General features: G+C 44.6%; 1 protein-coding gene across 1 annotated transcript; it reads left to right on the top strand.

Moving 5' to 3' along the window:
- The first annotated feature begins 4178 nt into the window (after positions 1 to 4178).
- Positions 4179 to 20940, top strand: Inhba (inhibin subunit beta A). The gene is made up of 3 exons (XM_090332616.1): positions 4179 to 4412; positions 9221 to 9804; positions 19730 to 20940. The coding sequence occupies exons 2-3, from the start codon at positions 9417 to 9419 to the stop codon at positions 20614 to 20616; spliced, it is 1275 nt and encodes a 424-aa protein (XP_090188742.1). The 5' UTR covers positions 4179 to 4412; positions 9221 to 9416; the 3' UTR covers positions 20617 to 20940.
- Positions 20941 to 27617: the final 6677 nt, after the last annotated feature.

The following is a 27617-nucleotide window of genomic DNA, read 5'->3' as shown; positions in this document are numbered from 1 at the left end:
TTACGTGATGTTGGAGTTGGCCAACCTAGCCATAGCCAACAGCAACAAAAGTCTTCTAGTTCTACCTTTGCAAACCTGACCTTCTTAAAGTACAGTGTAGGGGTGGGGCAACCTGGTGATATTAATGATCAGAGCTGAAACTATTGCCAGAGTGAGCTGTGGAGTCGGCCCATGGGAATCAGGGTGTCCAGGGACAGTGGCACCCAGGTTGTGCTGGCCTGGATGTGCCAGGGAGTTGTTCTCACAGAGGGCAGAACCTTTGGACTTGATCATGACATGAGGGTAGCAGTAATTCACTGATTAAAAAAAAAAAATACACACAGGAAGGCTCCAGGCTTTCCTACTGGCTTTTGCCCCACAGAGCTGAGATTTGGGAACTGGGGGTGGGGTTATCTTTGCAGATAAGCCAAACTGGATTAGAATCAAGGCCTCTGCTTTCTTATCAGTCCAATGGAATCCTTATGCTAAACTTCTGTGTCTCAAATCACCACCATGAAATGTATTACTCCCTTGAGAGGATCCAGGTGAGGAGAATAATTTTGACAATCTGTGATATGCTTCTATGGGAATATATTTTAATCAGAGAACAGGGAACGAGGACGCTGGGTTATTGCAGCCTTGGTTTCTGTTTTAGGCATAGTACAAAGGCCATGAAAGTTGTCAGGGCAGTCAGGAAGAGCTTGGGGGGGACATTTCTTCAGTGTGAGTTAATGTGGGGTTCTGTTATTTTTTCTAATATATGCTTTTTTTGCATATAGTTCTGGGGAAGAAATCTAGGCATTTCTGAATCGGAAGTTGATTGAGACCTGGGGTTCTGAAATGGCAATTTACGGGGCGGGGAGGGAAGGCAAAGGTGAGGGGAGTCTGTGATTCATGTATTAGAGGAAACAACAGGGCCCCAGAGTGTCTTAGCACATTCCTTTAGAGGCTCTGTTCATCTTAAAATGGCTGGTGACTTTCCTCCTCCTTTCAGCATCACCAGCTCACCCAGGGCTAAGCCAGGAACCATGGAGGCAGACTCAGAATACCATTTCCTAGGAAGCCAGCTATTTCCAGGCAATTCCTTCCTGTGAATGTCACCAACATTTATTTATGATTATTAATTACAATTAATATTGTTTCCCCTGAGGTGGATGGAAGGCTCCTTCACAATAGTTTGCCCAATCTTTCCAGAAAAGCAGGCCCTGGCAGGGGTAGTTTGGCGACTCTCACATTGCATTAGGATTTAACAAAGAATTCTCCGTTATCTCTTTGGATATTGATTGGGTGTTATTTTCCTAATGTATTTAACAAATAAAATCAAGATACATCATATGTTGTTGTTATTGTTGTTGTTAGGGGGTAGACATATCTTTATGTCTCTGTATAGATTGTACTCGAGGGAAATTCTCTGTTCTGTGGGATGCTGAATGACTAAAATGGAGAAGCTGATTCTCCCTACACTTCCTCTTGTTCCCGATTCTGGTATTTCCTAAAAACTTGGATCTAGGCCAACCCAATCTCATTTTGTTCCTCTTTACCCAGATTCTACACTTGGTGAAGACCAAAGGGCCAACTCAAAATATATTGCCTGAAAACACACATGTACACGCGTTCGCTGACATGCCACTCCCCCCCCAACCCCTTGGTATCTTTAGCCAAGTTTGGGTTAACAAGGCAGCACAAGTATATGCTCATGCCTGTAATCCTACCTACTTAGAAAGCTGAGATCTGAGAATCACGATTTAAAGCCAGCCCGGGCAAGAAAGTCTATGAGACTCTCATCTCCAATTCACCAACAAAATAGCCAAAAGTGGGGCTATGGCTCCAGTTTCAACATTTTGCACAATTGTAATATTTTTCAATAAGGTATCTTGAATTTCCAAGCCCTCTTGGATCATGATGGGGAGAGGAATTGGATGAAACTCTAAAATGATAACTTGAAATCAAGATTTCTCAATTATTAGACAGTTTCTCCATCAGCAGGCCATCTAGGGTATTTAATAACCTCTGTGGCCTCTGCCAGAGCAGGAGCACTCAGATCTCAGTTGCAGCACCCACACCTAAATGCCTTAACCATTGTCATATGCCCCTTGGGATTAGGGACAGAGAACGATTATATCTGCTCTGAAGGGCAACAATGTTTTTTACTAGATTTCCTTCCGTGTTACTTTCCCTCCTGGTTTTAGTTTGTATCTTGTGGATTTCCTATTCAGCCATTTCTAGTTATCTGAAAACTGGTCCTTTTATGGACCATGAGGCCTTGTGGGTGATTTAGGTGAAATTGATTCTGAGGAAACTGTTAAGAAAGATGGAGTTGAGGAAGAACTATTTCAGTTCTGAGTTTACCATTGTCCATGAATTTCTGTGGCATTTGAAAATTATGCCTCCCTTTGCCGATTCCACTGAATAGACAAATAGCTTCTCATTTTCTTTAAAACTTGTGAAGTCCATCTTTCTACCTGATGGTTGGCTAGTGTGGTGAGCTGCAGACTGGAGCTGTCCAGGAAGTAGGCAGGCCCACCACTGCCATAATCCCATAGTTGGTCTGATGAGCTCCTTAGTCACAGACTACTGCAGAGGCCTCTGCCTGCCCACGGCCTCTGGGGCGAGTCACCGCACCCAGCCAGCCTGCTGTTCCTGCCTGAGCCTAGAATAACACTCACATACTGAGAACATCTCTTGAAATTTTTCTTTTTCTTTTTTTTTTTGTGGGGAAGAGGGTGGTTTTATTTTTGTTTGTTTGTTTGCCTTTTCAATGTCTCTTTATAGTCATATTCTAGACTCAGTTTCCCAGATAGGGTGAGCCAAAAAAAATGGTTCTTTGCAAACAGACTTTTTTCATAGGAAAGAATTTCTGAAGGTAGGTTGGGCCACACCCATCCCCCCTCCTGTGGGTCTCTGTCACATACACACACACAGACACACACCCCAGTCCAGGCAACTGTTTGGGGTGCCCCTGTCCCTCCCAAATTATAAGGATCCATGAGTAGCAGCTCAACTAAGGGAGCAGCATCTCCCCCCCACCCCCTCCCCCATGTCCTCAGCCTGTCGCCTTATTGCAAGAGACCAATTAATAGCCTGGATGACAGCCCGCAGACTTAGGGTTTGCTAGAAAAGTGCACATTCTTCCTTCCTGATGTATGGCCAACTTTCCCTAGGGACTGCTTTTTGGCCTGGGAAAACCCTAGCTGCAGGAGAAGGCCCAGGGTGTCCCAGGGTCCGTGCCCATGGCAGAGCCACAGGCTGGCACCCAACGCTCTCCTCCCCACCAGGGCACCCCTCCCCTGTTCTGTGCAATGGCACTGTTATCCTCAAACGAACTTTGTTTTTTTGACCAGCTCACTAATTGTGATCGAAAACACCCAGTTCCCCCCCCCACCCCCCCAGCGAGCACAAGAAGCAAGACAGGCCCTAATTGCTCCATTTACATAAAAGTAGAAACATACAACTTCTAAATATAAATCTCTGGCACATCGTTCTTCTTCTTTCTTTTTTTTTTATGCAATTACAGTAAAATAAGGTACCAGTTTTCCCTCTCCCGGGCTATCTTCCTGCTAGCAGCAAGCTGCTAGTGGCTGCTCTTCCAGGCGACCACAGAACCCTGAAAAAAAGAAAGAAAGAAAGAAAGAAAGAAAGAAAGAAAGAAAGAAAGAAAGAAAGAAAGAAAGAAAGAAAGAAAGAAAGAAAACGGAAAAAAAAAATCTCTAAGCTTGTAGTTGGGAGCTTTGTGAAGTAGCCCGTAAATCAGTCCGCCTCCGCTAGGTGAATAACGCTGTGCCAGTGCGGTGGCTGGAGGCGCCGACTGCGCGCTCTCAGCCAAGGCGCAGTTGTGCGGATAAGCTGCGCGAGCGCTCCGCTACTGGTCTCTGTGCGCCGGGGAGTCCGCTGCCCGCCCGCTGCCCGCCCGCTGCCCGCCCGCACGCCTCAATGCAGGTCCCAGGCTGGTGCTGTGATTTCAGGAGCTGAGTGTAGAAAGATCCCCAGCTTTACCCTGTCCACAGTAATTCTCTCTCCCTCTCTCTCTCTCTCTCTCTCTCTCTCTCTCTCTCTCTCTCTCTCTCTCTCTCTCTCTCTCTCTCTCTCTCTCTCTCTCTCTCTCTCTCTCTGTCTCTCTCTGTCTCTCTCTCTCTCTCTTCATATATATAATATATATTTATATTTCTCCCCTCTTCCTTCCTTAATGCTTTAGCTGCCAAAGGGGGGAAACCAAAAAGAAAAAGAAAAAAGAAAAGAAAGGAAAAAAAATAAAGAATCAAGAGCGGCTCTTAAGCAAGTTGCCCTGGTCAGGGTAAAAATAGAGGCGAACGCTCGCCTGCTCGCTTTGCTCTCGGAAGGGTTTGGCCCCGACTCCTGCCAAGCACCCCGAGAGTTGGGTTGGAGCCGCGCGTTCCGGCGTGATCCCTGGGAACTGCCAGCAGGTGCTGCTCAAGGTACAGTAGCGGGAGCGCAGAGGGGACCGCAGGGCCCGGGGGAGGGGGGTTGGGGGAGGGGGCCTCGGGGAGGGGCACAAAAGTGGAAACCGAGCCCCGGGAATGAGAAGCGGGGTGTGTGTTGCGGGGGTGGGGGGGACTGGGAGGGAGACTTGTCAGGAGCTGGATTGGCCAGCTGACCCTGGGCCCCCGAAAGCCAGCAGAGGGGGAGGGGAGAGCACATTTTTCATGCCAGAATATTCCATGGAAGCTATTTTATTCACTTTCTACTTTCTCTAGCTCCCTCATGCCTCCCTTCCCCCATCTGGGGCTGCCCCAGTCCTCCGGGGGTTTAGCCCCAGCTCTATGCGGGCCTGGTGAGTGTGGTGTGGGGGCCTGGCACCAGGGCCCTGAACACGCCTGGCACCCAGCCCCCAGCCAAGGCTGAACCAAGTTCAGTCTCCTGAGTCCTGTTTTAAGGATGGGGACCACTGAGCCCCAAGTCTCCACGTTGAGAGAATGGGAGGGGTCCAATGGAGGCTTGTTCCCTGTCACCCTTCTCATTACTGTGGGTGGGGTCATGGTGACACACTTTCAGGACCTCAAGGCCCTTGCTTCAGGCAGGTGATGGTGGGTGTAGATTGCCTGACCACCATACAGTGAGAAAGTGAGTGCCTTTGGGGTCTGGAGTTTGAGATCCTGCAATTCTTAACAGAGGGCCGGCCGGCAAGCTTGAGGTCAGTGGCCATTTACCACCAGCTCTGGGACCTCAGATCCTCCCTTCTCGGCCTCCCCTCCTCCTGGCCTCCAAACAGAGCCCACACACCTTCCCTGTTTAGCCAAGAGAGACCCTTACAGCAGCCAGGATCTGCTGTCCAAAACACAATCTGCCTTAGACACACACACACACACACACACACACACACACGAGCCCACAGCCTCTCTGGTTTGCTTGTGGGTACAGTGAAAAGTTTATGCATGTTAAATTCTCCCTACAAAACAAAGTCTCTGGTGGTATGGCTTCCATTAGCTTCTAGCATTTGCACATTGTATCCAACTTGTCCAGAAAACCTGGCTTAGTGGGCTTCAGATTATCTATCTATCTATCTATCTATCTATCTATCTATCTATCTATCTATCTATCTATCTGTCTGTCTATTTATCTATCTATCTACCTTCTTTCAATCCATCTTTATTCTTTCAGCTTGTCTCAGGGTTCCTTACCATCTGGTAATTTCCCTTACTCTGGCTAATAACCTCTCCTCTCCCAACCCTAAGATTACCCCCAAATGTTCACTTCCTATTTTTCTTTTTTCACTGACCGTGAAGTATCTCTAACAATTTAGAAATCCTAGGACTTAAAGTTTTGTCTTTATAAAAGATGATAACAAGAACAATCATTTCTTTAAGTAAATTGGGATGGGGTTCTAAATTGCTGGGCAGATAATTAGGATGTTCCCTGGCAGACAGTGAGTATTTTCCCAGGTTCTTGGTAATAAATGATTTGTAATGGAGGCATTCCATTTACAGATGGAATATAAGAAGGGCATCAGAGGTGAGGGCATCATTGTGGTATGGGGAGACATATCTGCTGATTTCTTTCTCTGTGAAATAGCTTATTCAAAATAATCACAAAATTAAAATCTGTCTAAAGCACATTAGGGATTGTCTTGCCACTATAAAGAAAAAAAATAACAGTAAAATAACTGTAAATGGAAGGCAAGTTCATGAAGTCACAGTTTTCTGCAAGGACATAACACAACTCATATATCTCCCACCTGAGTAGTTAGAAAGTACAAGTCAGACATTCTTAGAGCTCTATATATGGCATTATGATTAAAAAAATTATATTTACTTTTTTTGGTAAAAGGTAGACTCATCACAGTGAGAGGTGTCCGTGGGCCATTCAATGTCTCAAAAGCCAAAAGGGATTTCCATTAGATAATAAGTTATGAAATGTCTCACCCGAAGGAACTAGTCATCTCATGATGTCATATTGACTCAGCCAATCCTTAACAAAGCCCAGCCCTCCTCTTTTGAGAGGTACCAATATGTGAGGGTACAAATAAGTAGTACAGTAGAAAACTTGCCAGTGCCAAGGCCGTGAGGAAGAACTCCCACAGTTCTTACCACATGACACCAGAGCTGGCCGGTGAGCTGAGGGGTACCAGAGAGGTAATGCTTTTCCATTCTTGCTTATGGCTAGGAGAAGTACTTTTCCAACTTCTGGATACTTGCAGGGGGCATTGTGATTTGCTCAAATATTCTTTCTCTATTATTCCAGCAGGTTAATGCTGTGCATTTTTATTTTTAATGGTCCTAGAGCATGCGACTAGATTATGTGTTTATACAACTCTCTCAGCATATATATACAAATACATATGCCAGAAAGAAAGCTATTTTTAAGAGTTCCATTTGCCAAACAGAAAATCTAGGGAACACACACATACTCACAGGCGGAGACAATCCAAATATTGATAAGTTGCTTTTATCCAGATGCTACTACGAGGGCTCTTGAGTTGTTTAAAGTCAGGAAACTTTTTGTCCTATTTCAGACTGCCTTGTAAAAATTTAAATTAGACTACAAAATGCTTTTGGATTCCGTGTCTGTGCCTCTTCAAGAGGTGGCTTGATGTTAAGGAAGTTAGCACGAAGATATTTTACTAAACTATTAGGATGCAAATATTTCCCCCATCCTTTCCCTGAGATGATCAAGTGGACAAAGCGTTATCAGTAATCGCTGAATAATGTGACGTTCTAGCAGCCAAAACTTGTAACAAAGTGTGACATCGAGTTATTTTTTTTAAAGGGGAGAGGAGATAGGAATTCAGAAAAACATTGCTACCTGATCAAATGGTAATGTTAACTCAGAGCCACAATTCTTCCCCCCCCCTTCTCCCTTGTACTCACATCTCATAGGTGCATGTAGTAATGACATGTTAACTCTTTTCTGTCCAAACTGCATGGCTAGACTAAAATGCAAGGAACCCACTGCTGGTAGAAACTACCTGTATCTCCAAAACTAAGAGGGTTTGTGTATGGAGGGGGGGAAACAGAGAAAAGCAAGTCCTCACAGATGGAAGCCCCCTCCCCCTTAAAGATACTTTTGCAAGATGATAAAAGCAATAAATTTTTAAAAAAGGACTTAAAAAGCAGAGGGGATTGAGGAATTGTATTTTCAAAAAGCTTTAGAAAAGCATTGTTTAAAATGCATTTTTTTTTTTGGTCTGGCAAATACTGAAATCCATGACTTTTATTTTTTTTTTTAATCTCTGAGGAAGAGAGGAATCAGTCAAGCAACCTGTGTGTGGATGTGAGGCTCAGGAAAGCCAAGGCAGAGACATGCTGAGAAAACGATCATATGACAGAGACAAATAATTTGCCAGTGTAGTTTAGCTTCTTTTTCCCATAGGGCAAGTTACTCAGGTCATAAGAATACACTCTTTTTATGAAAGAATGTGGGAGATGAATTTTGTATTTTATCTGCGATCATTTATCTGAGGGCAAGGAGTGGGAGGTTATCCTTTGCGCATGAGTGCGTGCGTGCGTTCGTGCGTGCGTGTGTGTGTGTGTGTGTGTGTGTGTGTGTGTGTGTGTGTTACTGGATGGGCAGTGAACAGGAGAGGATAATCACCTCCTTTTGTAACTGGAACTTGTAGAATGAGATGACTACTGGTCTCATAGATATTTTAATATCTTGCTGAGCTACAACCAAGCTGGGAAAAGTAGAATATATGATATGTCCCCCAGCAAAAGTTCTTCTGAGTTGTCTCCTAGGTCTCAGATGCCAGCCCTGCATAAGCTACCCTGACATTTCCATAGGAATGAAGGGGCAAAGGAAACTTTCCACAGGGCAGCAGGCAGAGAAATCAGCTGGCCCCCAGCCCCAAAGCTGCCCAGAGGGGTGTGGGGCCCTCCTCAGTCCCCCTGACTCTAGCTACCTCTCCTCTGACTGTTCCCTGGGGCGGACCCTGGGGCATGGGCAGAGGCTAGGCTGACCCCTGTAAAGCTGGTGGGGGCACACACACCTTTCAATCGAGTCAGTCCAGAGGACTGAGGTAGGGCTTATGTTTGCAAACCACCACTGCCCCTGACCTATCACCCCCCCCCCCACACCACCAAGGGAAAAAAAAAAAGGAAGATGGTGATGCCAGAGGATGGGGCAGAGAAAGCAAAAGCAAAAGCAATTGCCCAAGCTGCAGAAGTGAGGCAAGCGTGGAGGATTTATTGTCGAGGGGAACTTGGAACTCGGGAGAATGGTGGTATTTGATGAGAGGTGTTTGAGAGGCAGCGAGGAGCAGAAGGAAGGCAGACTGTCAGAAATCCGCCTGTCCCTCCCCCTCCCTCCCTCCTTCCCTCCCTCCCTCTCTCCCTCCCTCCTTTCCATCACTGCTTTACTCACTGACAAACTCCCTCCCTCTGCGCTCACTCACTCACTTGGGGCCAATCCTCTCTCTCTCTCTCTCTCTCTCTCTCTCTCTCTCATCTCTCTCTCTCTCTCTCTCTCTCTCCCCTCTCTCTCCTCTCCTCCCCTCCCCTCTCCCTTCCCCCCTTTCCCTCTCTTCTCTCTCCTCTCCTTGTCTCTCTCCCTCCCATTCTCTCCCTGTCTCTGTTCCCCCCCACCCTGTCTCTCCCTCCCTCCCTCTTTCCCTCCTTCCCTCCCTCCTTCTCTCCCTCCCTCCTTCCCTCCCTCCCTCCCTCCTTCTCTTTCACTCGGAGACAGTCAGAACTCTGCTCTCTGACAGGCACAGCCGGACAGCAGGGACTGCATTCAGAGAGGGGAACCTGCAAAGACAACTTCACAGAAAACTTTTGGCTTCTTGTTGCAGAGAATTTGCTGAAGAGGAGAAGGAGAGAGAGGACAGGAGAGAGAGAGAGAGAGAGAGGAGAGAGGAGAGAGAGAAAGAGTGCGAAAGAGAGAGAGAGAGAGAGAGAGGAAATAACCAGATAAGAATCCCTACCCTTGCGTGGAGGTGAGCGAGACGCAGGGCCCGGGAGGCCCCCACGACAAGTTTGGCAGTCAGGATGCCCTTGCTTTGGCTGCGAGGATTTCTGTTGGCAAGTTGCTGGATTATAGTGAGGAGTTCTCCGACCCCCGGATCCGGGGGCCACAGTGCGAGCCCCGACTGCCCGTCCTGTGCCCTGGCCAGCCTCCCCAAGGATCTACCCAGCACCCAGCCCGAGATGGTGGAAGCCGTCAAGAAGCACATTTTAAATATGCTCCACTTGAAGAAGAGACCCGATGTGAGCCAGCCGGTGCCCAAGGCGGCGCTCCTGAACGCCATCCGCAAGCTGCATGTGGGCAAAGTGGGCGAGAACGGGTACGTGGAGATCGAGGACGACATCGGCCGCAGGGCAGAGATGAATGAACTCATGGAGCAGACCTCCGAGGTCATCACCTTCGCCGAGTCAGGTGGGTGTGGGCACCGGCCGCCCGGGGGGCAGGAGAGCCGGGAGATCCGGGGCCCGTCGCCGCCCTCCCGCAGCCCGGCAGCCGGCAGCCGGGCCGGGGACTCGGCGTCCTCCCGCTGGCAAGGGTCCGCCAGGGCTCGGAGTGGCCCGGATGGCTGGGGAGGGGGGGGGTGTCCCGGCGGGAGGAGGGTTGGGGGAGTGTGTGGTGTGTGTGCAGGGGGCCAGAGGACCGAGTCTCCAGCACCCGAATCCTCCTCACACCCCCACCCCCCACCCCGCCTGGAGCTGACACTTGGTAAAGTCAGCCTGCTACAGTTGAAGGGAGGAAGCCGGCCAGCTCTCTGGTCAGTCTGCAGCTGGTAGGCAGAGGGTCAAGGGGTCCCTGGACCCCCGGGAACCGGATCTGAGCAGTGGGGTGAAAGATGGGTATTTCCAAATAGATGGGGGGGGGTGAAGTAGCTCCCCTGGGAGGAGGAAACCCATGAAGAAGTTGCCACTGGGAGGTTGGGGGGGGAGAGGGGAGGGAGAGGGGGAGAGGGGGAGAGAGAGAGAGAGAGAGAGAGGAGAGAGAGAGAGAGAGAGAGAGAGAGAGAGAGAGAGAGAGAGAGAGAGAGCGCTAAGGAGGGGAAGGACACAGAAGAAATCCCTGTCTTCAAATAGACTGCCCCTGTAAAGCTCTCATCTGGATGGGGCAGAGAAAGAGACAGAGACTTCAGATTGGAGACAGTCATTTTTACCTTTATGGTTATCTGTGTGTTCACAGCACAAACTGGGCTACTCGGAAGGGTGGCAGACGTTCAAACAGGAGGTACTTTTGGAAATCTGACTTTGACTCTCTGAATAATAATAACAACAATAATAGAAAGTCCAAAAGAGCCTCTCCCTCCACTTTCGATGTGTTGTAAAGTTCCAAGGGACTTTGCCAAGGAATGCAACCTTGACAAAATACTATCAGACAACTCTGTTCAACTCTCCCTCAATCCTGAATGGGGAAGAGCTGTGATAAGTACATTCTAGCCATTGGCTCTGGACCATAGTAACCTGTTGCAGAGGAGAAAGGACCTTCTAGAAGGATGGGTCATGGATAGGTAGCCACTCTGTTTCTATATTTCTATTCCCTAGGGGCTGGGGGGGGGTCCAGATCTTCCTGCCTGCATATCAGCCCAAGACTGCTAGGCAGGTAGATGTGCTAATAATATGATATTTCCATTAGTATGCCAGCCATGGTAATGCCAGGCTAAAGAACTAAATCCTTTTCCAAGTCCATTAGAAAGGAATGTCCTGGTTTTTTTTGGGGGGGGGGGGTGGTGTGAGTGGAGGTAAAGCATATGACTGGGTAAGTATGTACTGGGAGCACACAGCATTTTGTTTAAAAGTTTGCCACAGTGTTATAAACAAGGCAATATTCAGAATTTCCAATCCTAAAAACCTGTTGATGCAAATATTCTGTTTTCATGAAAATCATGCTCATGGATATTCTTTCTTTACGGGAGAGGAGAAGGGACAGATAGCCTGATGGCTGGCTTCTGGGACAGGTTAACTATCTCCCTAGAAGTGTCTCTGGTTTAGGGATAGACTTTCTATCCTGAATCCAGGAAAGAAAGAAAGGATGCTGCATCTGGACTCTCCCCGCCCCTCAATCCCAGTCCCAACATGGGCATTGTGATGTCTTGGAGCTTATGGAGGGAAAATGGGAAGCTGGAGTTTTCAAGTCACTCGCCTAGTTTTCCTGAGCCTTTGGCACTGCAGAGGTGGGAAAGGACTTAGAACATTGGCCTAGAGATTCTGTTCCTCCCTAGACCCGAGAAAGGTGGTGGGTTTTGTACAGCAACCTTCAACCTAGGCTGGCTTCCAATGCAGTCTAGTCAACTGGCATTAAGTGACCCTGTACCAGATAGATCTGTGCCTCTGACCACTTGTGACCATGGACACTGGCAATTGGGCCTTCCTTCCAACATCCTGGGTTGATATAGAAAAATCACCACTCTCTTGGCACTTTAGAGACTTGGCAGTGAGAATGAAGCTGTTTACCTTCTGGCTTACCTATGATCTTCTCCTCAGTGCCAGGCTTCCTGGCACTTACAGTGGTCTTGTTAGTTTTTTGGTTCCCAGGAGAGAAAAATGAGTTATGTTTTAAACAGGTCATTGATTGGCCTTGAAAGCTGACTGCAGCTGAGCATATGTGCTGGAAGTCTGCTCCTCCTGGAGCATCTTCACCCAGGCGTCTTTGGAGGGATTTATTGTAATTGCTTAATTCTCCTCTGAGAAGGTGCACATGTCAATTTCAAGTTGATTGGGGTTTGTTTCATCCCTTTTATGACTCTGTGAACACAGTCTGGTCTCCCAATAGGACACCAGGTAAACGTTTGGCTATTGACGTTGCCGACCCAGGAAATAACTCTTCCCATCTAAGTAACTGTGGCCACTATGCAAAAATGAATAGCAAAGATCTGTCTTGTTGCTTTTGGAATAACTCAATGTTAGTAACATTGTGACTACATGCAAAGTCGTCTTTGGAGACGGGAAAAGGGCATGCATTTTCCTTTTCTTTGTAACTACTTGTACAACATAGAATAAATGCTACCCATATGCATACACTAGATCTGGCCTGCCCTCCTGAAGATTCCACCCTTAGCTAAGGTAGGAATTATTGCATGCTTAACTTTGGCCATCTGTCTCCTTGATTGCTGAGTAAATCCAAGAAACCTCATAGCCATCGCATGAAGGAAATATAAAAGTGAAAATACCTTGAAACCTTTGAAAGGAATCTGTCCCTATGTACTCAGGCAGAAAGCATCCCAACTTTGAGAAGTTGAGACGCTGAGTTATTAGGAGCTAAGAAGGGAGGATTCAGCATTCTAAGGCTCTCTGAAAGTTACTCCCACAATTAAAAATTGCTTTTCTGTCTTATAGATAGCACCTCATGTTTCTGCTCCAACATGAGTGTGATGGTCACAAATGGCGAGTCTCAAACTCTCAACATTTATTCATACCAAGTCCTGTCCTCAAAGGAACAGTAGTAATGAGTTAAGTAGATGAGTTAAGCCGAGACAACTATGACTTTAATGATCAGTGAAACTAAAGTCATAGCCCATCTTGGCTTATGTATCTTATTTGATCTTCTTTTGGCATTTATGTTCTTTTAGTAGCTGATCAATCAGTGCACAATAGTAGTATATCACCAAGTTGGCCCTGGTTGTCATATTCACATTCTTATTCTCATCACTAACTTAGCAAGTGATAGTTCTTATTCAAGAAAGGATAAAGAAAGAAAGGCCAATACAAAAGAAAAAGGTAGTGCTTCCCTAGCCTAATTGTTGCTGGAAACAATTCCTAAATCTCCCCTCTTGGAGGATAAGTTATACAGAAGATTTGAATTAGAAATGCTCACTGCTTAAGGAGGCATCTAGAAAGGTTTGGCTGTACCACTGTCTCTCCTCATCCTCAAAGGAAGACCATCTTAAAGTGTCATTGACTTTCACAGCCCCATTCCCCAGCTGTTTGCTGAACTTGCCCATGTATTACTCAACCTTTAGGGGCTTTGCACATTTCTCCTCTCAATCATGGGGGAAAAACTGGCCACAAGAGGGCGCGTTCCAAAGGGTTTTGCTCCATGTCACAAAATCTGGGAAAGGCAATGGTGCCTACTGCAAGCCCTGCTCTGCAGCAGCACCCTATCCTTCGGGATAAGCAGTTACTTCCTGCTCACTCCCCCACCCCTCATCCTTCTAAAGAGTTAAGATTTTTATGGGATGGGAGATCCAGAAGTACTTGCAATACATCACATGAGACAGCAGACAAGGAAACAGGGAGTGCTGGTGAGGATATAAGTGAGCATTCCGGACTTCTATGGAATGGAAGGGTTTGAAATGTCAAAATCAAACAAAGCAATGAAATGGAAGTGTGACCATGAATCATCAGAGATACAGATTTTAGTGTCTTCCCTATTACGATTGTCTGGGTTTAAAAAAGGGGGGGGGAACTAAACCATTTTCCATCTTCACTGATTCTGTTGTCCAGCTCGTCTGCCTTATCAATACATTTCCCCAGTGACACAATGACAAGTGACTTTGAACAGGGAGATTTTTTTTTAAAGGCTATGTGTTTAATATGGAATTCGGCTATGGAGGATTTTTTTTTTCTAAAGAGAGAGTGTGGAAGAGAAATGGTGCTGAAGGGAAGACGGGGAAAGAGACTGCTAGCTTATTATTATTATTTAGGAAGAAGTATGTGTACTGTCGTGGAGTTGGGGGATATATCAGGGTAGCAATGTCATGTTCATGTTTGAAGAATTGGAGTTCTATCTTCCCAGGCATGTCATATAAAAAACAGATATTTATCTTGGCTCCTCTTATGCTAAAAAAAAAAAAGAAATACTGGAGCCTGCTCTCATAGCTATAGTTCAGAATTCGTCATACTAGACTGATTCCTAGCTAGGTCTCAAATCAAAAGTGTAAAAGTTCTCAGGAACTTTCAAGAAGTCTGTGAAATCCTGTGGGTTGAATCTTGCTTGAGAAATGTTTCTATATTTTTGTTAGTTTGCTGTTTAGGAAGTTCAGACACTTTTCTCCTCCCCCTTCAAATAATTAACCTTTTATTTTTCATTATTTAGTTAGAAGGAGTGTGGATAAGGAATGTAGCTGGACCTTTACAACAATTCAAAATGGGTATTAAGGGTTTGAAGGCTAAAAATTTTAAAAAGAAAAATAACCAAGGTAATTTACAGTTCTCTAGTTCTGCTGGGGGAAAGATCCTCTACTCTAGATCAGTAGTTATTAAAGACCTGCTTTGCTGCCTTTTGCAGAAACTTCTGGAAGCTACACACACATACACACACACACACACACACACACACACACACACACACACACACACACCCCATAGCAGTGAGTTTTCTGTCACCATTGACTGTATCATGATGGAGGATGGAAAATTAAAGTCACAGATGCATTTTTACAGCAAAGCTTCCTGCCCCGCTCTGCTTCCCTTGTAAGCTTAAATGTACAGCCTAACTTTCCACATTGACATAGAGCCATCATTATGACATATAGCAAAGGACGGCTTGCTTTTACCAGGTCCCTGGCAAGGAAAACCCAATCCAATCAAACCAAAACACTGCATGAGAGCTATTTTCACTGGGAGTGTGGGGCGGGGGGGATAGTAGGTGTGTGTGTGGGGGGAGAAAGCCTGTTCTTATACTACCAAATCTGAAATACTGGTCTTTGGGGTGTTGAATAGCATTTGCATCTTAATATGGGAGGTGGGAGCCACTGGGGGTTTGGCTGCTTAACCCTTGGCATGCCTTTCAAGACCCAGTCATGGAAAAAGTCCCAGCTGGGACCACCTTCCCTCTGTCCATTGCTCCCACTAGTTAACATTGCAAATATATTCCCTGCAAAGTCCCAAATCTTTTTTTTAATCCCTATTCTTTTTAAAAAATGTAATATTTTTCTGTACCATTTCTCTCTCTTTGGTATGAGTCCAGTAAACTCAGGGACTCAGGGGATGCATGCAGTATTATTGCCCAGGGGGGTGCGCGTGGGATTATCTGAGTCAATTCCTCAGGCAGAGCAGACTGTGATACAAGTCTTGCTCATGGAAAGCCTTGAGCAAGGGGTGGGGGGGGGTGAGCTTGAGAAGGAAAAAAAAATAGCCATGGGATGAAAAGAATATTATCGGAGATTAACACAGTAATGGAAGGTTTGGGAAAAAAAGAAGTGCTCTCTGGCTAGCTCAAAACCCCAGTCTGCATGTGTGCCCACTGCAATCCTTCTTGCCCTTGCAGAATTCTGGGAAGGCTTCCATGTCAGGATTTTTGAGCACTGATATTGAAATCAAATCTGAGACAGATTAGAAACTGATCCTGAATCTCTTCCATTTTGCAAATGGTGATACTTAGAGAGCTGCAGTGTGGGGCACTCTGACGACACCATTGCAGTGTTCCATTCTCAGGGAAGAGAATCAATGGACTTGTTATTCTTAGATTGTTTCTCATCTCTAGGAAATTTGAAGATTGTAATATATTTCTGAAACCCACAGCCCTGCCTGATATTGCTATTTCCATTGTAACTTTCACCCATCTCATTCTCCACCCCCTCCCCACTTCTGCCATGAAAGAAAATATAGATCGAAAGATATGCACTGCTTAATAAGAATCCAATAGAACTTGTAAAAATGTACCTGCACGTGAGGTAGACATTAGGAAGACTTGAATCTCTCTCTTGTCCCTAGCCTTCTGAGAAGAAAGGCAGCAGCACTTTCATGAAAGTAGATTTCAGATTTGTCTCCCCCCACACCCTACCCCCTGATAAAATATCATGCAATATACAAACAGCAGTTCCCAAAATGGACAGCGAGAGAAGGAGGCGACAGGAATGTCAATTAGCAAGGGGGAAAATCCAAATGTCAGAAATATGGGGGAGAGAGAAAGCAGGCAGGCACAATGAACTGGCTTTCCGTCCAGATCATTAACAGAGATGCATGCATCAGACCTGAGACCGGCCCCCAACACACTGGCAATGCCAGCCTGTTAATGACCAGCCAGAACAGCATGAAAGTCGTTTTCGGATGACTCTCTGATCTTAATGTAACAGCACCTGACAGCTTGAGCCCCCTCTAATGAGTGCTGTTTTTGTACAATCCTCTGTCAGGAACACTAAATCATTTGCCTCCAAGTACAGCTGCTGGTGGAGAAGAGGCGGGGCTAGAGCTCACATTAGAATCCTGGGAAATGAGGAGCTGGCAGTCCTGCAGGCTGTGGGATGCAGCCCAGGACTTCCACCTTGCTGGCTCTACTGTAGTGGATCAGTTTGCATGCAGGTTGTCACTTGTTCTTGTCTTAGTTTGCCTATGAATCCTCCCTCATTCCTACCCTGAGCTCTGGATTGATTCCTGGGGAGTCTGCAGTGTACACCCATATGCAGCTCCTGACCTCAACCCCCTATCAGACACTGGAGAGTATGGTGCCTGTATTACTGTCCCCATGTGAGTCTTGTCAAGGGACTTTTTCTTAGCAAAAGCCACACCCAACCTTGCAACCTCTGGCTTGTTGAAATCAGCAGTTACTCTGGCTCTGTTGGCAAAGTGACACCTTGTGTGTTTTTATGGTTTCCAAATTGTTCTGCTTAGTCACAGAAGGAAACGGGGGTGGGACAGCTTTGTCTCCATGGCCAGAACAGGACAGGGCAGGGCAAGGACCAAGATGCCCCATTAGAAAGTGAGCCCACGACATATTCCTTCAGACCATGGCCTAGGTTGAAAATTGTTTTTTCCACCTTTCCCTCTGGCCTCTTCCCTGAATCCCAGCACCTTTAGCATCTGCTACTGGCTGCCATCTTAGATAGTATGGTAACTTTCTGTCAGAAACGAATGTCAAGAACAACAAAACAGAAAGTCCACCATTTCCTAGCAAAGGGCACTGTAGAATTCACTTGGTTCAAAGCTTTCCTGTTTCCTAATGTGAGGCTGCTTTCCTCATTCCCGAACCCCTCACCAGTTTCTATAAAATCATAAACTCCTCTCAATTATACATTTCAACTCTGGCCTGGGTCCTGAGGTGAGGCGAGGGGAGGCAAGAGTAGGAAACACTGCCAGCCTCCATGGCCATCATGGTGGCAGCATGACAGGGCCATGCCAAGGGCCCTGTGGACTCATGTGCCACCCCCTGGCTCCTGGTCTTTGTGAATCTACCACTATCAGCATCACAGTATGTGGAGTGTGTTAAAATAAGAACAGAATCGTCAGTGCACTCTGCACAGGAAAGCCTGCTTTCTGCTGCAGAGAACTTGAAACTGTGCCTAAAATTTATAGTACCGTAAACATCCTAGGGCCTCTGGTGAAGTATGGCTGGATTTCCGTCAGCTATAGACATCCAAGCAGGGACATTCTCCCGGGAGCTAGGCGTCCAAGATGGACTTCTTAAGGATTGTTCTCACATTTGTACCCGGGATCTGTGACTAGCAGACTCCCTGTAAGTACTGGGCCAGTACCTAGGCGATCTGTGACTAGCAGACACTGTATTAGACACAGTACCCAGGATCTGAGACTCCAGACACCTCGTAAGTACTAGGGAGGGTATCCTGGATCTGTGGCTAGCACCTGTAAGTAGTAGGTTCCAGGGTTGGGTGAGAGAGGACTTGTTTCTTTGTATCTTCAAATACTAGCTTGGTAGATGGAAAATATCTAGTCTGGGTTGGGGGTCTGTCATCCTAGCCTCTCTGGAGGCTGTGATCTGAGGATCCTAGTTCCAAGCCAGTGGGGGAAGAAAAGTATGTGAGACTCTTCTCTCCAATTAACTAGCAAAACTCCAGCAATATAGGAGTGGCTTAATTGTAGAGCACCAGCCTTGGGCCAAAAAAAAAAAGCTAAGCAACAGCATGAGGCCCTGAATCAAGGCCTAGTCCCCAAGCCCCCCTCCCCCCCACTCCACTCTCCATGGTGACCTGCTTCTGATAATAAAGGAGGTTAACTATGGAGGTGTTCAATATGAAAAAAGAAGGAAAAAGGCAGCTTTCTAAAGTTAGGATGTGGTAGAACTGCTTGCACGGAAGCAGGAACTTCTCTACCTATGTTAGGTGAGAAGCTGTTGCTATTTGAGATGGTTTCGAGCTCACCTGGTATGCTCTAAAGATAGAAAAGCCAAAACGGAGGGATTCCAAGGTAGGAGGTGACTCTCTTAATTAAATATAATTCAATGCAAAGGCTGCCTCCATTTTTAAATCAGCAATCAAAGCAATTACCTACTCCATGTAATCACTGAACTATATCAGGGAAAGAGCCAAAAGACTGCAGACCTCAAGTATCCAAATCTGGGGGGAGGGGCGGAAGAGGGGAGGAGGGAGATTGACAGAGAGGAGGCAGAAGGGATTTTTTTTTTAAAGATATGTTTTTTTATTGTAATTTGTAGAAGGGTTACATTATATTCACCAGATAGAAGGTGCATTACTTCACAAACATTGCTACTCTTTCTCATGTTTTTGTCTCCATTTCCCTTCCCCTACCCCCACTCCTCATCTTGTTTTCCCTCCTTCCATAAGAAGGGATGGTTTTGAAAGCGAGTTTGATTCAGATTTGAGGTCAGCAGTGGGAAGGTTTGGGGCAGAATCTTCTAGGTAGCCAAGATGACAGGTGTTCTTCTGTCCTCCTTTCAGGCCAAAGATAGGGGCTGCCTGAGAACCCCCCAGTTCTGGGTGGCTGTGGGAGATGCTGGGTACAGCTAAGAGTCAGGAAAGGAAGTGAGGGGTGTGTCTCCTGATCCCATTCTCCAGGAAGAAAGACCCCCTGGTGGGAAGTTGTGGAAGGGACCCAGGAAATTGGGAACTGGGAAGAGCAGAGGTGCCTGCCTGTGCTGGCCTGCAGGACAGCACCGGACGACTGGTGAGGATCGGATGTTTCTGTAGCCTGCAGGAGGTTACAGGGCACTTTTTCACTTACACAAAAGTGAGCCCTTCGTCCCATTGTACAGAAAGGAGAACTGAGGTTAAGAAGAAATGGGTCAACAGACACAGAACCCCTGCCGGACCCTCTCCCCGCCACCTCCCCAAAGGTCTGCAAATGTTGTTTGTTCAGTTAGAGAATACATACTTTATGCTTTGCAGTTCTCTTTGGTAACTGCCCAATTCTGTGGCTCAGATGCAGCCAGCCACCTATTAAAAAATGGAGCATGGCTGGGTCCCAAAGACACTTTATTTTACAGTCACTGACGTTTAAATTGGAAAGCATTCTCCCCACGTCAGAATTTATTTATTTCTCTTGGACCATATAACAACGTCACAACTGATGTGATTTCTTGGGTTGTTTAAGCTGAGTGAGACCCGGAGGGGGTGGGGGGGGGAGGTTCTCTGCTGCAAACAAATAAACCAAACGAAGCCATCCCCTCCATCATTAACCGGCGTCCCTGCCTTGCCTCCCCTGCCTTTCCTCTCTAGGCACAGCCAGGAAGACGCTGCACTTTGAGATCTCTAAGGAAGGCAGCGACCTGTCGGTGGTAGAACGGGCGGAAATCTGGCTCTTCCTGAAAGTCCCCAAGGCCAACAGGACCAGGACCAAAGTCACCATCCGCCTGTTTCAGCAGCAGAAGCACCCGCAGGGCAGCGTGGACGCGGGGGACGAGGCCGAGGAGGTGGGCTTCAAGGGGGAGCGCAGCGAGCTCCTGCTGTCGGAGAAGGTGGTGGACGCTCGGAAGAGCACCTGGCACATCTTCCCGGTGTCCAGCAGCATCCAGCGCCTGCTGGACCAGGGCAAGAGCGCCCTGGACGTGCGGACTGCCTGCGAGCAATGCCAGGAGACGGGCGCCAGCCTGGTCCTCCTGGGAAAAAAGAAAAAGAAGGAGGAGGAGGGCGAGGGCAAGAGGAAGGAGGGCGGCGAGGGCGGCGTGGAGGAGGAGAAGGAGCAGTCGCACAGGCCCTTCCTCATGCTGCAGGCCCGCCAGTCGGAAGACCACCCGCACCGCCGGCGCCGTCGGGGCCTGGAGTGCGACGGCAAGGTGAACATCTGCTGCAAGAAGCAGTTCTTTGTCAGCTTCAAGGACATCGGCTGGAACGACTGGATCATCGCGCCGCCCGGCTACCATGCCAACTACTGCGAGGGCGAGTGCCCCAGCCACATCGCGGGCACGTCGGGCTCCTCCCTGTCCTTCCACTCGACGGTCATCAACCACTACCGCATGCGGGGCCACAGCCCCTTCGCCAACCTCAAGTCCTGCTGCGTGCCCACCAAGCTGAGACCCATGTCCATGCTCTACTACGACGACGGGCAAAACATCATCAAAAAGGACATCCAGAACATGATCGTAGAGGAGTGCGGCTGCTCCTAGCTTCCCCAAGCGCCCGGCCCGCCTGGCCTGGGGAGGGACCCCAGGGGGCTGCATGCAGGTGGCCAGTGGAAGAAGGTGGCCAGAGGGAAGACGCGTCGAGGGTTTCTGAGTTACACAAGCAACCACCAGAGGAAAGCAAAAACACATGTAGGGAAATAATACAATCACACACACACACAACCAACAACCAAGAAATGCAACGACAATAAAAGCCACACACACACACACACACACACAGCATAAACTAAAAACGAAATCGGATGAGACAGATGAAGGAAGATGTGGGGGAAACCAAACAAACAAAGGAAAAAAAAAAAAAAGAAATCCTTAGCCCAGGGCTCAGAGATGAAGCAATGAAGGAGACAGGGATTGGGTGGGAAATGGAGAATTGTATACCTTTCATTTCTTCCAAAATCAAACAGATGACATCAGCTGCTTACATGGGGTATTGTCCTCTGCTCCCAGCCCCCCCGCCTCCTGCATTTCTCTTGCAAGCCTCCAAATCTTGTCCAGCGCAAGCTGGCACAACCCAAATCACGTCTAGAAAGCCATGACTTTGAAAGGGTCAGTCCCACTCAATTACCTAGGCCATAAGTGTGTGTGTGTATGTGTGTGATGCAATCTGTGTGTAAATAACACACACACACACACACACACGTTCTGATCAAAGAAAATGCAGCAACACTTTCTTTTTTTTCTGCACCATTTTACAACAAGACAAAAAGAAATGAACAACAAAAGAACAAAATCAACATAGAAAATGAAACATTGAGACCAGGAATGAGAAGAATAAAAAGATCAAAGACAAAAAAAAAAGAATACCAAGTACATTTCGTTAAGGTGCTTATGATCTTAGAACTATGCAACCTAATAGGTTTGAAACTGTTTACCTGAGAGAGAACAAAAAAAGAGAGACTTTTTTTGTATTGGAAGTAACCTGATTAATTTTTATTTTCTTCAAGGAGAGATACTTGAAAGGAATATGTTTGTCCATCTGTTGGATCCAAACATTTCTATATTTTGTAAATGTCGTTTTTTTTTAATCGTTTACCTATTTGCACTACAATGGTGTTTGACCTGTCTAATCCTTATTTAACAAGTATTTTCTTTGGGGGGGGGTGAGGGTGGGGTTTAAGAGCTGCACTTAATGTGAGCTTAAAAGAACTGCTACAGCACACAAAATAGCTATTTTTATTATTATAATTATAATTATTATTATTTTGTACCTTTAAAAAAATAGACACATACACCAAAGACATTTGTGTGAGCCTTTAAAGAGTCTGTCTGTGGTTGGATTCATTCTCCATGAAGGAGTCAGGGGTGGAGGCTGAAGGTTGAGGAGGTCGAAGGTGTTCAGGCTTCAGAGACTTTTGAGAAGTTTGAGGGTGTTGACTGTCCTTATATCCATGGAAGAGGACATTTCATACTGGATGTACAGTAGTTGTACACTGTGGGATATCAAGTTCCATCAAGGTCATGAGACTACATGCTTATATGTGTATATATACATTGCTCATGCATTTGCATTCCTGGCTGTATATATATACACGTATTGTACCATGTCCATACGCATTTTAAGCACTTCAAGCTATCTTTTTTTTAATGTTCTTAAAGCAATGAATGTTTGTGTGCAAAACACAGTATTTTTAAGAAGGATAGATGATAATGTTCTTTTTTCTTTCTTTCTTTTTTCATTTTGTTTTGTTTTGCTTTTACTCAAAACTAGGTGGGCACATTTCAGAAGTTCAGATGGGAAAAAAAGCCTGAAATTTTCCAGAGACTACTCAGTAAGACCCTCTTTAAATATACAGGGATAAAATGTTCTCCTCCTCTTTCTTGCTCCCCCTTCCTGAACCCCTCCCCATGGGGAAAAGTTATCCCCTGTGGGGAAAACAGGATGTTAATTACAACTGTGGGCTGATTTTTTTTTCCAATTTATGTTTATTAATCAATTGGAATCAATCTTAAATCAGAAATTTGTTTGGGAAAAAAGAAGATAATCTTTATGCCAGAATAACAGATGATAACATTTTTTTCTTTTTAGTGGCCAAGGCCACTGATTGTGAGAGATGTCACTTATATTGTTACTGGTTTTAAAAAAAGTAATCTGAGGGCAAGTGCTAAAGACTATTTGAGCCAACAAAGGGAACAATGGCAGGAGTGAGGGCAGTTGTACAAATCTCTAATTGTTTAATTTACAGCCAAAATTCTTGATGTCTGAGTTTGTATGTATTATGCATATATGAAAAGGAAAGAAAATCCCTTCTCCTATAAATATAAAAATCAATGCTTAAAGCTAAGTTTCTAATTTATTCCAGTATTTTGCTTGAATAGAGCAGCTAAGTTATTCATTTATGTGCTATTTAAAATACAGAGCCTTATTTTTATTGACTTGTTAGAAGTGAAAAATCTTTAAAAAAAGAGAAAAGCTTTAAAAACTTCTAATTGAGAAATTTAGAAATATCACATCACCAGTATTTTCTAAAATATTGATGATTTTAGCCATATGTTGATGCATAGATTTTTTTAAAGTGTCATTATGGGAAAAATGAACTGTATGAAATTAAATATTACAAAAGATTGCTTAGTTTTTCTTAAAAATTATACTGTCAGTGTAATATGTAACACTAAGGCTGAGTGCAGACAGACACATTACTGAGCAAACAAGCTTACTATGTTCTAGGGCCTTGCCCCATCGTACACAAGTAAAAGAACATGAACTCCATGACATGCACACAGCTGGGTTGTAAGTATGGCCCATGCATCTTACCAGAGAAGGGTTGATCTTCAACCTTGCCAGGTTTTATGGAAAAAAAAAATCTGAAGATGCTTTGCTGGTTCTTTGGGACTGAGTGTGAGGACATAACTCTGCCTGAGCAGTGAGTATCAGAGACACAGGCATTTACCAAGACAGCTAAGTGTAAATCTCATTCATCTCAAAGAAATCTGCCATCTTTTGAAGCCCATTAAGTCTTAAATGTACTGGGGGTGTGGGGTGGACGGGTTTGATTAGTGACTGTAATAATTGAAAACAGTGAAATCAATTCCATATGGCAGTATTTTAATTGGATATTAAATGATTTCGTGGCTACACAGCCACAAACTTAAACTTATTTCATTAAGTTTATATGGCCCTTCAATAAGTTTATAAATTGTTACCATCTTCAATAGTAGTGGGAAGATACCAAGCTTTTTGAACAGTCGTTGTTTTCGTGTAGCTGTAAAAGGCAAAATAAAAAAGCTCTTGAATTCTCCCACCTGGGATTCCTCTTAGTCTGTTTTAACTTGATACGAGGGTGGTTCAATCTGATCTGCTGTTCACTGTTTCTCTACAGCTGATCTGCAAGCTTTTAACTATCTGCCCACACTAATTCTAGAAGCTTCGAAAAGCACTTGTCGTCAATGTCTCTTAGAGGCTAAGTAAGAAACAATTTCTATACTGAATTGACATTTTTTTCTTCTTCCTCCTCTTCTTCCTTTTCTCCCTTTTCTCCATACCTCCTCTCTTCTCTTTCTTCTTTTTTTTTCTTCCAAAAAAAGTAAGGCCAACTCCAGCTCACTGACTTGGGATTTTCTTGTCTCAGAAGACCCAGGCAATTCCATGTTCATTTAAGATTGATTCCACACTGAATTTTTAAGGACAATTCTTGCTTTCTCCTCAAAGGAAATGCAAGTAAATTTGTTTCACCCTTGTGGGATTGAACTTCAAGAGGGGACTCTAAAAACAAAACAAAGCAAAACAAAATATCACTGAACAAATGTTCCTCAGTTGCATTAAACATAGATTCAAATGATCATGTTCACTTGAAAATACGACTTCCTGTGGGTCTTTTGGCAACTTCCCTCTTCAATATAGAGAACAGCTTAGTCACCCTGAAAACCTACATTATAAATGAAACTTGAGGATGTGGGCAGAAGTTTGGGGGTGGACACTGTACGTATTTAAATTAAACCCTGTATTGTATGGGTCAAAGCAAATGAATGCTTAGAAGCTATCCAAATCTTCCTGAGAAGGAGCAAGCCACGTGTCTCCGCTGTATTATTATTTATTTTTTATGCATAAAGTGAATCATTTCTTCTGTATTAAATTTCTATGGGTTTTACCCTCTATTTAAAAATGCTTTTGAAAAACAGTGCATTGACAATGGGTTGATATTTTTCTTTAAAAGAAAAATATAATTATGAAAGCCAAGAGAATCTGAAGCCTGTTTTTGTTTTAGAAACCTTTTATGTTCTGTGGTTGATGTTGTTTGTTTGTTTGTTTTTATTTTTATTTTGTGGTTTTTATTTTTGCATACTATATGCAGTTCCTTAACCAATGTCTGTTTGGCTAATGTAATTAAAGTTGTTAATTTATATGAGTGCATTTCAACTATGTCAATGGTTTCTTAATATTTATTGTGTAGAAGTACTGGTAATTTTTTATTTACAATATGTTTAAAGAGATAACAGTTTGATATGTTTTCATGTGTTTATAGCAGAAGTTATTTATTTCTATGGCATTCCAGCGGATATTTTGGTGTTGGCGAGGCATGCAGTCAATATTTTGTACAGTTAGTGGACAGTATTCAGCATCGCCTGATAGCTTCTTTGGCCTTATGTTAAATAAAAAAGACCTGTTTGGGATCTATTTTTTATTATTTTTATTTTTGCTTTATGTCTTCCTCATTGATTTTTTTTTTCCACAATCAACTTTGCACACACAATGCTGCATCCTTTGCTGGGTATATTCTCATTTCTGCGGTAATCCGGAAGATACTGAGACACAGGCGAACTGGGACAGAGGAGAAAGAATCTGTCTTTCCTTGCAGAGTCCTTGAGGAGACCAGCAGTGTGACCTTTGATTCAATTTTCTATTTATAAAAAGTTTGTCTCCAACTAGAGTGACAGGTATATTCTTCCATTCTCTTTTCCTTCCTCCTTTTGCTTCTTCTTCCTCTCCATTCTGGCTACAGAGCTAGAACTATATGGACCAAGTAGAATTAAACCATTATATACATGTCAAAGAATTCCATTTCATCCCAGTACCAGGATCAACACCCAATGGATGACCTAAAGTAGTGGCAGCCATAAACTGAAGGGTCAACTTTTGCTTCCGTAGTTTTTGTCTAGAGTCTCCAAGGTTTTATAGATAGCATTCAAAAATGCCTGTGTGGACCAAGAGTATTTCTGTCTATCACCCCATTTGTCGTTATTTTAAACACACTGCATAACAGGTGTTTTCCAGGCTTTTGCAATTCCAGGTGCAGTTAGGTAACATGAATTAGAACTGGAGTCCCAACCCATGTCTATGTGAATCATCTTCTTGCTTTTCCATTATGCCACTTTTCTGTTCATTTTCTCACACACTAATAATGGAGGGGATGAGTGGGTTGAGAACTGAACGCATAAGTTATTAACTCAGATATCTCCTGCTTACCCTGATTGTTCACTTGAGATTGTCTACAAAGTGAAATCCTAACTTCATGTCAATTCATCCCACTTATTTATTTTTTTCCTAGTAAAAGAAGCCCAAAATTTAAAAGTAGGACATAACTGTCAAGATTTGTGTTTTCTATTTATTAGCTTTTCATAGTTTCCTATTTTTCTGTTTTACTTGAGGAAACCTTCAGGTTTATGTGTCAAAATATGGTTTGCTCATGTGTCTTCATTTCCTGCCAGTTTCAAAATGAATATATGATGAAACAAATATAGGGATGAAACAAAATCTCCACTGAATTATAAATAAATAACATTGGTATGAGATGTATATAGATGTCAAAAGCTAGACAAAAAGGGCTTCAAGCAAATAAAAAAACTTTTGTTAACACACACGCACACACACACACACACACACACACACACAGATACATGCTCCCACATAAGGGGAAATAAAAATGTGTCATTCATCTTACACTCAACCCATGTTGTAGGAAGATCTGATTCTCAGAAGACAACTGTCTGAAAAGGGTACTGTCAGAAGGGATTAAGAGCAGTGTAATAGTTCCTTCAAATAATTCTTCATGCTTTGAAAAGAATTTTGATGTTTCTTCATTGATCCAATTATGAGTCTTTTCTTGCTCATGAAAAGTCAGGATTTGCTCTTTTTTTAAAAAAAAATCTCCATTTGACCTTCTCAGGCTTTCCTTGATTGTCACACAATTAATGTTTACAGTAAAAAAGAAAAGAAAAGAAAAGATTAATTGTTTATCCAGAAGCAAAGGAAGCAGAGCTTCAAGATGCTTTGGAAATGCACAATTGCTTGTGCAAGCAGGACAATCTACTCAATGACGTCCTATTTCCAGAAAAGTCTGTGATCCCAGGAATTCTACCATGACTGCAAATATACCCAGCAAACACCACAGAGCATGAGAGCTAAGACCTAGAAGTGGCTTGGCACAATAATTTGCCCAAATCTACTTTTTGTTATTGTTATTTCCTCTCTGATTTCTTCTTCTCAGGAGAAGTGGAATGAAGTGCAGATCACTAAGCAGGGTCAGGGAAGAACAAGAAAAAAAAATAATCCACTAAGGGCCAGACCTAATTCTCAGCAGTAATTCTTCCTGCCACAGTGGTCATCTGCCTAGCTCACTGTGATGTGGGGGACAGAGTGTTCTACCACAACCAAAATGTGGCGAGCAAAGCTCCCGCAGACTAGAATCCACCTTTTATTAATGAAGTTGTCTCAGAGCAGCAAAGAAGCCCAGCCTGAGCCATTAGTAAAGCTTGGTACTCACTGGGAAAAGAGGCAGTTATTAAGGCAAAACTCTATTGTGAAAGAAAGAAAGAAAAAAAGGAAGGGTGGGGGGGGGAGACAAACATTGCTAATCTATGCCAGAAACAGACAGGCCTAAGGCGGGAGGAGGACAAAGCTTTGTGCTTCAAAGTGTCATTGTGCTTGAGCTTGCAAGCACTTTGAAGTCAGTCATCAAACCCTTCTAAATGGACCCAATGAGGCTTTCTGCTATTGATCTCAAATGTTTGTTTCCTGGGCAATTTATTTATCCCTCAGAAAGTTTGAG

This window comes from Megascapheus bottae, chromosome 5 (genome assembly GCF_031878675.1).
Source record: "Megascapheus bottae isolate mThoBot1 chromosome 5, mThoBot2.hap1, whole genome shotgun sequence".
Taxonomy (NCBI): domain Eukaryota; kingdom Metazoa; phylum Chordata; class Mammalia; order Rodentia; family Geomyidae; genus Megascapheus; species Megascapheus bottae.
The sequence above is the reverse complement of the archived record's forward strand: the minus strand, read 5'-3'. Positions and strand labels throughout refer to the sequence as shown.